Raw genomic sequence first — 15,223 nt, 5'->3', positions numbered from 1 at the left:
TTCTGCTACTCCCTTCCTATAGGCAGAAACTCAAAACAGGAATCATCCGTGCTAAGAACTGTTCAACGTTGGTCTGACCAATCGGAATCCATGCTTCAAGATCGTTTTGATCACGTGGACTGGGATACGTTCCGGGTTGCCTCTGAGAATAACTTTGATGAACACTGACAAGGTGACAGAGTTCATCGGGAAGTGCACAGGGAATGTCGTTCCCACTGTGACCATTAAAACCTACCATAACCAGAAACCGTGAATAGAGGGCAGCAAAACTGAAAGCGCAAACCACGGCATTTAACCACGGCTACGTGAATGGGAATATGGTTGAAAACAAACAGTGCAGTTATGCTCTTCGTAAGGCAATCAAACAGGCAAAACGTCCGTACAGAGACAAAGCGGAGTCGCAAATCAACGGCTCAGACACCAGTCGTATGTGGCAGGGGACTTCAGACAATCACGAATTACAAAGGGAAGCCACGTCTCGAACTCCGACGTCTTGCTCCCGGACAAGCTAAACACAATCTTTGCTCGATTTGAGGATAACACAGTGACATCGACGCAGCCCGCTCAAGAGGACTGTGGGCTCTCGTTCTCTGTGGCCAAGATGAGTAAGACATTGAAGCGTGTTAACCCTCGCAAGGCTGCCGGCCCAGATGGCATCCCTAGCCATGTCCTCAGAACAGACCAGCTGGCTACAGTGTTGACGGACATATCCCAGTCCCCACTTGCTTCAAGATGTCCACCATTGTTCCTGTACCCAAGAAAGCGAAAGTAACTGAACTAAATGACTAACTAATCGCCCCGTAGCACTCACTTCTGTCATCATGAAGTGCTTTGAGAGACTAGTCAAGGATCATATCACCTCCACCTTACCTGTCACCTTAGACCCACTTCAATTTGCTTACCGCCCCAATAGGTCCACAGACGATGCAATCGCCATCAATGTTTAATTTTACATTTAAGAATGGAGGCCACTGTGTTCTTGGGGACATTCAATGCTGCAGAAATGTTTAGCTACACAGCAAAGGGTCTGAATACTTCAAGTATTTTACTTTTTTTTTATATAAAAATGTACAAAAAAAACTCTAAAAACCTGTTTTCGCTTTGTCATTATTGGGTAGTGTGTGTGTAGATATTATTTTATGTAATCCATTTTAGAATAAGGCTGTAATGTAACAAATCGTTGCAAAAGTCAAAGGGTCTGAATACTTTCCGAATGCCCTGTATGTGATGTAACAGTATAGCTTCTGTCCCTCTCCTCACCCCTACCTGGGCTCAAACCAGGGCCCCTCTGCACACATCAACAACAGCCTCCCATGAAACTTCCGAGATGGCATAGCAGTTCAGACGTCTTTTGTCCTTGTCTTGTCGTGTCCTGTATATATATATATATATATATATTTACAACTTTTTTCACATACATTTTATTTTTATTTTCCATCAACTCATCTTCAAAACACTCTCCTGCAACCCTCCTCACCAATTTATATTTATAAATAAGTATTATTTACCTCAAATCTGCAATCCTCCAAGAAGCTAGCCAGAAACTCCAAGAAGCTAGCCAGAAACTCCAAGAAGCTAGCCAGAAACTCCAAGAAGCTAGCCAGAAGCTAGCCCAGAAGCTAATCAGAAGCTAGTTCAGAAGCTAGTTAGCTTCTTTACTGGCAAATCGTTAGTATTCAGCTAACCACGGTTTGTGGTCATCAGCTATCCTTTAGCTCGAAAATCTATCGCCAGTTTTGTACGGCGCAACGCGGCTCGGAACGGAACAAACCGGACCAATTTTTCTCTCCATGTCCCTGGATTTCAACTGCTCTCTGGACATTCATACCCGGATCTCACATCTAGCTAGCTGCTATCCATGTGACTATCGGCTTTCGTTGATTCCGGAGCAAACATCAATTATTCCGGAGCTAGCGAGCTCCGTCAACCACTCCTGAGTTCCATCAATCACTCCTGGGCTGCAGTCACCTATCCGGACCCGTTTTACTGCCTACGCGGAGCCCCACCGGGCCTTCACAACTGGACTGCCGACGTTATCTACCCGAAGGAGTTATCCGGCTGGCTCCTCCGTCGCGACGTTACCTGGATGCCCATCTGCGGCCTGCTAACCGTTAGCTGTCTTACCGGCTACAATCGGACAATTTATTTATTTGTATTATTATTATTATTATGTTTCTTCTTGGGCCTCTATAACTATATCTAATGTTTATTTTATTTATTATTTATTTATTTGTTGTTTATTTGTTGTTTATTTGTTGTTGTGTGATTTGGATTAATCCCCTCTACCACACGGAACCTCACTAATCTACTGACGGAACGCAAGAGGTGGCTAACAACAGACCTCCATCCTATGCTAGCTTGCTACCGATGGCCTGGCTAGCTGTTTAAATCGCCGTGACCCCCAACCAACCCTCTCCACTCACTGGACCCTTTTGATCACTCGACTAAGGATGCCTCTCCTTAATGTCAATATGTCTTGTCCATTGCTGTTCTGTTTAGTGTTTATTGGCTTATTTCACTGTAGAGCCTCTAGTCCTGCTCACTATACCTTATCCAATTTATTAGTTCCACCACCCACACATGCTATGACATCTCCTGGTTTCAATGATGTTTCTAGAGACAATATCTCTCTCTTCATCACTCAATACCTAGGTTTACCTCCACTGTATTCACATCCTACCATACCTTTGTCTGTACATTATACCTTGATGCTATTTTATCGCCCCCAGAAACCTCCTTTTACTCTCTGTTCCAGACGTTCTAGACGACCAATTCTTATTGCTTCCCTTATTCTACTCCTCCTATGTCCCTCTGGCGATGTAGAGGTGAATCCAGGCCCTGCAGTGCCTAGCTCCACTCCTATTCCCCAGGCGCTTTCTTTTGATGACTTCTGTAACCGTAATAGCCTTGGTTTCATGCATGTTAACATTAGAAGCCTCCTCCCTAAGTTTGTTCTATTCACTGCTTTAGCACACTCTGCCAACCCGGATGTTCTAGCTGTGTCTGAATCCTGGCTTAGGAAGACCACCAAAAATTCAGACATTTTAATTCTAAACTACAACACTTTCAGACAAGATAGAACTGCCAAAGGGGGCGGTGTTGCAATCTACTGCAAAGATAGCCTGCAGAGTTCTGTCCTACTATCCAGGTCTGTACCCAAACAATTTGAACTTCTACTTTTAAAAATCCACCTCTCTAAAAACAAGTCTCTCACCGTTGCCGCCTGCTATAGACCACCATCTGCCCCCAGCTGTGCTCTGGACACCATATGTGAACTGATTGCCCCCCATCTATCTTCAGAGCTCGTGCTGCTAGGCGACCTAAACTGGAACATGCTTAACACCCCAGCCATCCTACAATCTAAACTTGATGCCCTCAATCTCACACAAATTATCAATGAACCTACCAGGTACCCCCCAAAGCCTTGAACACGGGCACCCTCATAGATATCATCCTAACCAACTTCCCCTCTAAATACACCTCTGCTGTCTTCAACCAAGATCTCAGCGATCACTGCCTCATTGCCTGCATCCGTAATGGGTCAGCGGTCAAACGACCTCCACTCATCACTGTAAAACGCTCCCTGAAACACTTCAGCGAGCAGGCCTTTCTAATCGACCTGGCCGGGGTATCCTGGAAGGATATTGATCTCATCCCGTCAGTAGAGGATGCCTGGATATTTTTTTAAATGCCTTCCTAACCATCTTAAATAAACATGCCCCATTCAAGAAATTTAGAACCAGGAACAGATATAGCCCTTGGTTCTCCCCAGACCTGACTGCCCTTAACCAACACAAAAACATCCTATGGCGTTCTGCATTAGCATCGAACAGCCCCCGTGATATGCAGCTGTTCAGGAAGCTAGAAACCGTTATACACAGGCAGTTAGAAAAGCCAAGGCTAGCTTTTTCAAGCAGAAATTTGCTTCCTGCAACACTAACTCAAAAAAGTTCTGGGACACTGTAAAGTCCATGGAGAATAAGAACACCTCCTCCCAGCTGCCCACTGCACTGAAGATAGGAAACACTGTCACCACTGATAAATCCACCATAATTGAGAATTTCAATAAGCATTTTTCTACGGCTGGCCATGCTTTCCACCTGGCTACTCCTACCCCGGTCAACAGCACTGCACCCCCAACAGCAACTCGCCCAAGCCTTCCCCATTTCTCCTTCTCCCAAATCCATTCAGCTGATGTTCTGAAAGAGCTGAAAAATCTGGACCCCTACAAATCAGCCGGGCTAGACAATCTGGACCCTTTCTTTCTAAAATTATCTGCCGAAATTGTTGCCACCCCTATTACTAGCCTGTTCAACCTCTCGTGTCGTCTGAGATTCCCAAAGATTGGAAAGCAGCTGGGGTCATCCCCCTCTTCAAAGGGGGGGACACTCTTGACCCAAACTGCTATAGACCTATATCTATCCTACCATGCCTTTCTAAGGTCTTCGAAAGCCAAGTCAACAAACAGATTACAGACCATTTCGAATCTCACCATACCTTCTCTGCTATGCAATCTGGTTTCAGAGCTGGTCATGGGTGCACCTCAGCCACGCTCAAGGTCCTAAACGATATCTTAACCGCAATCGATAAGAAACATTACTGTGCAGCCGTATTCATTGATCTGGCCAAGGCTTTCGACTCTGTCAATCACCACATCCTCATCGGCAGACTCGACAGCCTTGGTTTCTCAAATGATTGCCTCGCCTGGTTCACCAACTACTTCTCTGATAGATTTCAGTGTGTCAAATCGGAGGGTCTGCTGTCCGGACCTCTGGCAGTCTCTATGGGGGTGCCACAGGGTTCAATTCTTGGACCGACTCTCTTCTCTGTATACATCAATGAGGTCGCTCTTGCTGCTGGTGAGTCTCTGATCCACCTCTACGCAGACGACACCATTCTGTATACTTCCGGCCCTTCTTTGGACACTGTGTTAACAACCCTCCAGGCAAGCTTCAATGCCATACAACTCTCCTTCCGTGGCCTCCAATTGCTCTTAAATACAAGTAAAACTAAATGCATGCTCTTCAACCGATCGCTACCTGCACCTACCCGCCTGTCCAACATCACTACTCTGGACGGCTCTGACTTAGAATACGTGGACAACTACAAATACTTAGGTGTCTGGTTAGACTGTAAACTCTCCTTCCAGACCCATATCAAACATCTCCAATCCAAAGTTAAATCTAGAATTGGCTTCCTGTTTCGCAACAAGGCATCCTTCACTCATGCTGCCAAACATACCCTTGTAAAATTGACCATCCTACCAATCCTCGACTTTGGCGATGTCATTTACAAAATAGCCTCTAATACCCTACTCAACAAATTGGATGCAGTCTATCACAGTGCAATCCGTTTTGTCACCAAAGCCCCATATACTACCCACTATTGCGACCTGTACGCTCTCGTTGGCTGGCCCTCGCTTCATACTCGTCGCCAAACCCACTGGCTCCATGTCATCTACAAGACCCTGCTAGGTAAAGTCCCCCCTTATCTCAGCTCGCTGGTCACCATAGCATCTCCCACATGTAGCACACGCTCCAGCAGGTATATCTCTCTAGTCACCCCCAAAACCAATTCTTTCTTTGGCCGCCTCTCCTTCCAGTTCTCTGCTGCCAATGACTGGAACGAACAACAAAAATCTCTGAAATTGGAAACACTTATCTCCCTCACTAGCTTTAAGCACCAACTGTCAGAGCATCTTACAGATTACTGCACCTGTACATAGCCCACCTATAATTTAGCCCAAAACTGTATTTATTTTATTTATTTATTTTGCTCCTTTGCACCCCATTATTTTTATTTCTACTTTGCACATTCTTCCAGTGCAAATCTACCATTCCAGTGTTTTACTTGCTATATTGTATTTACTTTGCCACCATGGCCTTTTTTGCCTTTACCTCCCTTCATTTGCTCACATTGTATATAGACTTGTTTATACTGTATTATTGACTGTATGTTTGTTTTACTCCATGTGTAACTCTGTGTCGTTGTATCTGTCGAACTGCTTTGCTTTATCTTGGCCAGGTCGCAATTGTAAATGAGAACTTGTTCTCAACTTGCCTACCTGGTTAAATAAAGGTGAAATAAAAAATTTAAAAATAAAAAGCATCAAACCAGGGCACCTCTGCACACAACAACAACTGCTTCCCACGAAGCATCGTTACCCATCACTCCACAAGAGCCGTGGCCGAGCAAGGGAAACCACTACTTCAAGGTCTCGGAGAGAGTGACGTCACCGATTGAAATGCTATTAGCGCGCACCACCGTTAACTAGCTAGCCGTTTCACACAATCACCCCCCTTTAACCTCCTCCTTTTCCTCAGCAACCAGTGATCTGGGTCACACACTGGTTAGAGACAAACTTACTCATTCCAGGGTTTTTCTTTATTTTTACTATTTTCTACATTGTAGAATAATAGTGAAAACATCACAAGAGTGTGCAAAGCTGTCAAGGCAAAGGGTACTTTGAAGAATCTCAAATATAAAATACATTGGCAAGAAAAGGTATGTGAACCCTTTGGAATCACCTGGATTTCTGCTGAAATTGGTCGTAACATTTTATCTGATCTTCATCTAGGTCACAACAATACACAAAAAGTATTGTATTTTTCTTGCTATATTGAATACTTCATTAAATTCACAGTGTATGTTGGAAAAAGTATGTGAACCTGTACGCTAATGACTTCTCCAAAAGCTACTTGGAGTCCAATCAATGAGATGAGATTGGAGATGTTGGCTAGAGCTGCCTTGCCCCCCCCCCCCCAAAAAAAAAACCTCACAAAACTTGAGTTGGCTATTCACAAGAAGCACTGCCTGATGTGAACCATGCATCGAACAAAGATCTCAGAAGACCTAAGATAAGAAGCACTGCCTGCATCGAACAAAGATCTCAGAAGACCGAAGATAAGCACTGCCTGCATCGAACAAAGATCTCAGAAGACCTAAGATAAGAAGCACTGCCTGCATCGAACAAAGATCTCAGAAGACCTAAGATAAGAAGCACTGCCTGCATCGAACAAAGATCTCAGAAGATCTAAGATAAGAAGCACTGCCTGATGTGAACGAACAAAGATCTCAGAAGACCTAAGATAAGAAGCACTGCCTTCTGGAGTGTCAGTCCTGACCTCAACCCGATTTGAGGTCATGCCACAGCATCTCAGAGAGCAGTTCACACCAGACATCTCAATAATATTGCTGAACTGAAACAGTTTTGTAAAGATGGTCCAGAATTCCTCCTGACCCGTTGTGCAGGTCTGATCCACAACTACAGAAAACGTTTGGATGAGGTTGTTGCCGCTTCCAAAGGAGGGTCAACCAGTTATTAAATCCGAGGGTTCACTTACTTTTCCCACCCTGCACTGTGAATGTTTACACGGTGTGTTAAATAAAGACATGACAGCGTATCATTGTTTGTGTGTTATTAGTTTAGGCAGACTGTGTTTGTCTATTGTTGTGACCTGGATGAAGATCAGATTTTATGACCAATTTCAGCAGAAATCCAGGTGATTCCAAAGGGTTCACATACCTTTTCTTGCCAATGTATATTTTGATTTGTTTAACACTTTTTTTTGATTCCATATCAAAACTGTGAAATAACAGATGTCTTCAAAAATAAAGAAAAACCCTGGAATGAGTAGGTGTGTCCAAACTTTGGACTGGTACTATATAATGTGTGTGTGTGTGTGTGTGTGTTGTTGTTTGTGACTCACCCTGACGAGGGCGTCGTCGATGATGTGGTCTCGTCGTACTTTGAGCCTGAGGTATGGGTTGAGCTGCTGTCCTTGTACCAGGCTGTAGAGCGCTGTGATCCTCCTCTCGCTGTACATGCTGATGCGGTTGTCGTAGTACAGTCCCAGGCTCTTGGTGCAGGCGTTGAGGATGAAGGGACAGCTCTGGAAGGAGAACTTACTCTCCGAGTCCACCTTGAAGAAGGTGAAGTCCTTGTCCATCTCTAGAACATCGTTCAACGGCTCGTTGACAAACTCCTCGAAGGGGATGAGGGGTCGTCTGCAGTCCAGGGTCCTGACGCCCATCTCCTTTTCATTTGACAATTTAAAAACAATTCAACCACACGTGGACACAATCCATTCTAAATCACTGTGGATAACAAAGTATTTAAATCACTGTGGATAACAAAGTATTTAAATCACTGTGGATAACAAAGTATTTAAATCACTGTGGATAACAAAGTATTTAAATCACTGTGGATAACAAAGTATTTAAATCACTGTGGATAACAAAGTATTTAAATCACTGAGGATAACAAAGTATTTAAATCATTGAGGATAACGCAAAAAAAGTATTTACAGGGTATTTGGAAAGTATTCAGACCCCTGGACTTTTTCCATATTTTGCTCCAGCTTTATTATAAAACTGATTTTTTTTTATTTTATTGTCCCTCATCAATATACACACCACACCCCATAATGACATCACCATACCCCATAATGACATCACCACACCCCATAATGACATCACCACACCCCATAATGACATCACCACACCCCATAATGACATCACCACACCCCATAATGACATCACCACACCCCATAATGACATCACCACACCCCATAATGACATCACCACACCCCATAATGACATCACCACACCCCATAATGACATCACCACACCCCATAATGACATCACCACACCCCATAATGACATCACCACACCCCATAATGACATCACCACACCCCATAATGACATCACCACACCCCATAATGACATCACCATACCCCATAATGACATCACCATACCCCATAATGACATCACCATACCCCATAATGACATCACCACACCCCATAATGACATCACAATACCCCATAATGACATCACCACACCCCATAATGACATCACCATACCCCATAATGACATCACCATACCCCATAATGACATCACCACACCCCATAATGACATCACCACACCCCATAATGACATCACCACACCCCATAATGACATCACCACACCCCATAATGACATCACCACACCCCATAATGACATCACCATACCCCATAATGACATCACCACACCCCATAATGACATCACCACACCCCATAATGACATCACCATACCCCATAATGACATCACCACACCCCATAATGACATCACCACACCCCATAATGACATCACCACACCCCATAATGACATCACCACACCCCATAATGACATCACCACACACCCCATAATGACATCACCATACCCCATAATGACATCACCATACCCCATAATGACATCACCATACCCCATAATGACATCACCACACCCCATAATGACATCACAATACCCCATAATGACATCACCACACCCCATAATGACATCACCATACCCCATAATGACATCACCACACCCCATAATGACATCACCACACCCCATAATGACATCACCACACCCCATAATGACATCACCATACACCATACCCCATACCCCATAATGACATCACCATACCCCATAATGACATCACCATACCCCATAATGACATCACCACACCCCATAATGACATCACAATACCCCATAATGACATCACAATAACCCATAATGACATCACAATAACCCATAATGACAAAGCGAACAGGTTTTTAGAAATGTTGGCAATTTATTAAAAATACAAAAACAGATACCTTATTTATATAAGTATTCAGACCCTTTGCTATTAAACTCGAAATTGAGCTCAGGTGCATCCTGTTTCCATTGATCATCTTAAGATGTTTCTACAACTTGGAGTCCACCTGTGGTCAATTCAATTGATTGGACATGATTTGGAAAGGCACACAACGGTCTATATAAGGTCACACAGTTCACAGTGTATGTCAGAGCAAAAACCAAGCCATGAGGTCGAAGGAATTGTCCGTAGAGCTCCGAGACAGGATTGTGTCGAGGCACAGATCTGGGGATGGGAACCAAAAAAGATCTGTAGCATTGAAGGTCCCCAAGAACACAGTAGCCTCCATCATTCTTAAATGGAAGAAGTTTGGAACCAAAGACTCTTCCTAGAGCTGGCCGCTCGGCCAAACTGAGCAATCAGGTGAGAAGTGCCTTGGTCTGGGAGGTGACCAAGAACGCGATGGTCACTGACAGAGCTCCAGAATTCCTCTGTGGGAGATGTGAGAGACTTCCAGAAGGACAACCATCTCTACAGAACTCCACCAATCAGGTCTTTATGTTAGAGTGGCCAGATGGAAGCCACTCCTCAGTAAAAGGCACATGACAGTCCGCTTGGAATTTGCCAAAAGGCACCTAAAGACTCTCAGACCATGACGAACAAGATTCTTTGGTCTGATGAAACCAATATTGAACTCTTTGGCCTGAATGCCAAGCGTCACGTCTGGAGGAAACCTGGCACCATCCCTACAGTGAAGCATGGTGGTGGAAGGATCATGTTGTGAGGATGTTTTTCAGCAGCAGGAACTGGGAAACTAGTCAGGATCGAGGCAAAGATGAACAGAGATCCTTGATGAAAACTTGCTCCAGAGCGCTCAGGACCTCAGACTGGGGAGAAGGTTCACCTTTCAACAGGACAACTACCCTAATCACACAGCCAAGACAACGCAGGAGTGGCTTCGGGACAAGTCTCTGAATGTCTTTGAGTGGCCCAGCCAGAGGCCGGACTTAAATTTGATCGAATATCTCTGGAGAAACTTGAAAAAAGCTGTGCAGCGACGATCCCCATTCAACCTGACAGAGCTTGAGAGGATCTGCAGAGAAGAACAGGAGAAACTCCCCAAATACAGGTGTGTCAAGCTTGTAGCGTCCTATCCGAAAAGACTTGAGGATTTAATCGCTGCCAAAGGTCTGAATACTTATGCAAATGTGATTAAGCTTTTGCTTTGTCATTATGGGGTATTGTATGTAGATTGAGGGGGAAAAAAACAATTTAATTGATTTTAGAATAAGGCTGTAACATAACGTGGAACTAGTCAAGCGATCTGAATACTTAACAAAGAAAAAGTAAACTCTTTCATATAAGTTTAATTTCCATTGTGGTGGTCTCTCCTCACCTTCTCCAGAGGATCGACCCGGGGACCGCTCTTGTTCCTCCTCTCCTCCCCCAAGAGCTCCTGCAGGGTGAGCTCGCTGGACGGGGGCTCCTCCTCCTGATTAAATGTGCACTTTAAAAAAAAAATAATAATTCTCCCACTACCATAACAATACTTGACCGACATGGATAGGGCCAAATTGAAACGTTCCTTACAGAACCATGAAAGAGAACACTGAGGATTATGGGTAAATTATTAGACCAAAAGGTGAGGACACAACTGTACATCTGACAAGAATGAATCCAAACGTTACATTGTTGATTTGACTTTCACTGAATTTGTTGATAACGAAATCTGAAAATACTCCTGATAGTTACAGTAACATGATAAGAATATTAATTTAGCTTTAGGAGATAAGTACAAGATAAGAAAACTATTACAATGGTTTCAGTGAGAGACTAACTGGTGTCTCCAAGTGGCCCCACACCTCTCCAAACTGTGGGTTTCAGTGAGAGGACTAACTGGTGTCTCCAAGTGGCCCCACACCTCTCCAAACTGTGGGTTTCAGTGAGAGGACTAACTGGTGTCTCCAAGTGGCCCCACACCTCTCCAAACTGTGGGTTTCAGTGAGAGGACTAACTGGTGTCTCCATTGTGGCCCCACACCTCTCCAGACTGTGGGTTTGAGTGAGAGGACTAACTGGTGTCTCCATTGTGGCCCCACACCTCTCCAAACTGTGGGTTTCAGTGAGAGGACTAACTGATGTCTCCAAGTGGCCCCACACCTCTCCAAACTGTGCAGATCGTAAGTAATTTCAATGCATTATGACAAGGAAAGGTGCTTTTTTTGACCTCATAGATTTGCCATTGAGGAACTGAAGCCAGCAAAGTTGTAGTTTCATGTTAGGAACGCATCCCCACACAATGACGCAATCCGAAAACATTCCATTATAAATCACAATCAGTGGTCAGCATCATTTGGAAGCTTATTCTCCTGCTAACATGGCTAGCTAAGTTATAAAATACGATCTTAAGCCCTTTACGGACAGGATACATTTTACTGGGGGAGCTCAGGTAATGTAATTATGTGCACAAGCAAAAAACACCACATCTGTCATTTTTAGTCCCATCCGAACCTGCCATGTCACTCATTTTTACTTGTCAAGAAGGTTATTAATCCCAGCCCTAAAAACCTACTGTTTTCCCGGGAAACTCCCAGGTCCTCTGATATTACTAACCTGTGAATCGTCATCCCTGTTTTTTCAGGGAGTTTAAACAGGTTCTGCACCCAGTTTGGGTCAGAACATGGGACTAGATTGATGCTTAAAACAAAGTGGTTTGCACGTAGCGTACAATGATCTGTGTCGTCACGTCTTTCATAGTGCCATACTTCTCTTTTTAAAAAACGGAAGTAGATGATATTATATCAATAGGTCACTGAGACTTTCTGAACTGAAGGTCATTAGAACACTATTAGTTAACAGTAATAGTTAACACTATTACTATTCCTAGACATGTGAACTGAAGGTCATTACGTCCGGGGGTATCATTGGATGGGGCCACAGTGTCTCCTGACCCCTTCGGTCTCAGCCTCCAGTATTTATGCTGCATTAGTTTATATGTCGGGGGGCTAGGGTCAGTTTGTTATATCTGGAGTACTTCTCCTGTCTTATCCGGTGTCCTGTGTGAATTTAAGTATGCTCTCTCTAATTCTCTCTTTCGGAGGACCTGAGCCCTAGGACCATGCCTCAGGACTACCTGGCCTGATGACTCCTTGCTGTCCCTAGTCCACCTGGCCGTGCTGCTGCTCCAGTTTCAACTGTTCTGCCTGCGGCTATGGAACCCTGACCTGTTCACCGGACGTGCTACCTGTCCCAGACCTATTATTTGACCCTGCTGGTCATCTAAGAACATTTGAACATCTTGGCCATGTTCTGTTATAATCTCCACCCGGCACAGCCAGAAGAGGACTGGCCACCCCTCAGCCTGGTTCCTCTCTAGGTTTCTTCCTAGGTTTTGGCCTTTCTAGGGAGTTTTTCCTAGCCAACATGCTTCAACACCTGCATTGCACAGACTAGTGTCCTGTCCAGGGTTAAGGCCCTGTGATAGACTAGTGTCCTGTCCAGGGTTAAGGCACTGTGATAGACTAGTGTCCTGTCCAGGGTTAAGGCCCTGTGATAGACTAGTGTCCTGTCCAGGGTTAAGGCCCTGTGATAGACTAGTGTCCTGTCCAGGGTTAAGGCACTGAGACTTTATGACCTCAAAGCTGTATTTATTATAAACCTCAAGGTATCATCTGTCAACTTATCCTCCCCTCTCTAGATACAGCATCCTCAACATCTCATCTGTCAACACATCCTCCTCTCTCTATTCACAGCATCCTCAACATCTCATCTGTCAACACATCCTCCTCTCTCTATTTACAGCATCCTCAACATCTCATCTGTCAACTTATCCTCCCCTCTCTATTTACAGCATCCCCAACATCTCATCTGTCAACACATCCTCCCCTCTCTATTTACAGCATCCTCAACATCTCATCTGTCAACACATCCTCCCCTCTCTATTTACAGCAACCTCAACATCTCATCTGTCAACACATCCTCCCCTCTCTATTTACAGCATCCCCAACATCTCATCTGTCAACACATCCTCCCCTCTCTATTTACAGCATCCTCAACATCTCATCTGTCAACACATCCTCCTCTCTATTTAGAGCATCCTCAACGTCTCATCTGTCAACACATCCTCCCCTCTCTCTAGATACAGCATCCTCAACATCTCATCTGTCAACACATCCTCCCCTCTCTATTTACAACATCTCATCTGTCAACACATCCTCCTCTCTTGATTAACAACATCTACCTCACTCTGACAACAACAAATGTGAAAAAGTTGCCCAATTTGTGGGAGGGATGGTGGCAACTTCTTGTCGCACGCTGTGCTCAAATTTATAACGGTTATCAGTCAAGACAAAATATGCCATTTTCAATCCACATTGGTGGAAAAGGCAACCTAAACAGTTAAAGTAAGTCACAACGTCTCTTCATAGACAAATACGGTTCTAGTTGATTATGAGTTTATTAGATAATCACAATCAGTAGGCTGCTTCAGCTGGACAACATGTCTTACCTCCTCTTCGTTGTGGCTCGTATCGAGGTCACCTCCCAGCACGTTGGCGTAGAACACCAGCTTCAAACGGAATCAAACATGATTCAAATCACTTTACGGTAAAACAATCATTCCCAACTATAATATGTATAAAAATATATTTTCCTGACAGGGTGTTCCATAGCTGTGGGGATCCGATAAAGGATTCTACTTGCTTCTACACCTAGATACCCCTCAACCTTTTCCACTTTGTGTTACAGCCTTAATTTAAAATGGATTAAATTGTTTGTTGTTTTTCTTCTTCTCACCAATCTACACCCCAAAATGACAAAGTGAAAACATGTTTTTAGAAATGTGCTAATTTATTGACAATGAAATACAGAAATATCTTAATTGACATAAATATTCACACCTCTGAGTCAATACATGTTAGTATCACCTTTGGCAGTGCTTATAGCGGTGAGTCTTTCTGGGTACGTCTCTAAGAGTTTAACACCTGGATCGAACAACATTTGCAGATTATTCTTTTAAGAATTCTTCAAGATCTGTTAAGTTGGTTGTTGATCATTGCTAGAAAACCACTGTTTTACAGCTGTAACACCAGGTATTGTTATAGACCAGCTCCTTGGTGGTAACACCAGGTATTGTTATAAACCAGCTCCTTGGTTGTAACACCAGGTATTGTTATAGACCAGCTCCTTGGTGGTAACACCAGCTCCTTGGTGGTAACACCAGGTATTGTTATAGACCAGCTCCTTGGTGGTAACACCAGGTATTGTTATAGACCATCTCCTTGGTGGTAACACCAGGTATTGTTATAGACCAGCTCCTTGGTGGTAACACCAGCTCCTTGGTGGTAACACCAGGTATTGTTATAGACCAGCTCCTTGGTTGTAACACCAGGTATTGTTATAGACCAGCTCCTTGGTTGTAACACCAGGTATTGTTATAGACCAGCTCCTTGGTGGTAACACTAGGTATTGTTATAGACCAGCGTCTGTAATATTATAATAGACAGTAGATCTAGCTGGTCTGTCATAATATAATGGAGATAGTAGAACTAGCTGGTCTGTCATAGTACAATAGGGACAGTAGATCTAGCTCGTCTGTCGTAATACAATAGAGACAATAGATCTAGAT

General features: G+C 43.9%; 2 protein-coding genes across 2 annotated transcripts in view; both read right to left on the bottom strand.

The window, feature by feature from the left end:
* LOC115123580 (ubiquitin-protein ligase E3A-like) overlaps positions 1–8,036 on the bottom strand; it is a 68,712-nt gene extending 60,676 nt beyond the window's left edge. The window contains exon 1 of the mRNA XM_065009955.1: positions 7,710–8,036. Within this exon, the coding sequence (XP_064866027.1) occupies positions 7,710–8,033 (324 nt within the window). The 5' untranslated portion in view covers positions 8,034–8,036. The remainder of the gene's footprint in view (positions 1–7,709) is intronic.
* A 2,928-nt stretch (positions 8,037–10,964) lies between these two features.
* The window catches only part of atp10a (ATPase phospholipid transporting 10A), a 165,255-nt gene continuing 160,996 nt past the window's right edge, over positions 10,965–15,223 (bottom strand). The window contains exons 21-23 of the mRNA XM_065009979.1: positions 14,392–14,395; positions 14,105–14,164; positions 10,965–11,090 (exon numbers count right to left, since the gene is read on the bottom strand). Coding sequence (XP_064866051.1) covers positions 10,965–11,090; positions 14,105–14,164; positions 14,392–14,395 — 190 coding nt within the window. The remainder of the gene's footprint in view (positions 11,091–14,104; positions 14,165–14,391; positions 14,396–15,223) is intronic.

Source organism: Oncorhynchus nerka, linkage group LG25, assembly GCF_034236695.1.
Source record: "Oncorhynchus nerka isolate Pitt River linkage group LG25, Oner_Uvic_2.0, whole genome shotgun sequence".
Classification (NCBI taxonomy): Eukaryota; Metazoa; Chordata; class Actinopteri; order Salmoniformes; family Salmonidae; genus Oncorhynchus; species Oncorhynchus nerka.
The sequence above is the reverse complement of the archived record's forward strand: the minus strand, read 5'-3'. Positions and strand labels throughout refer to the sequence as shown.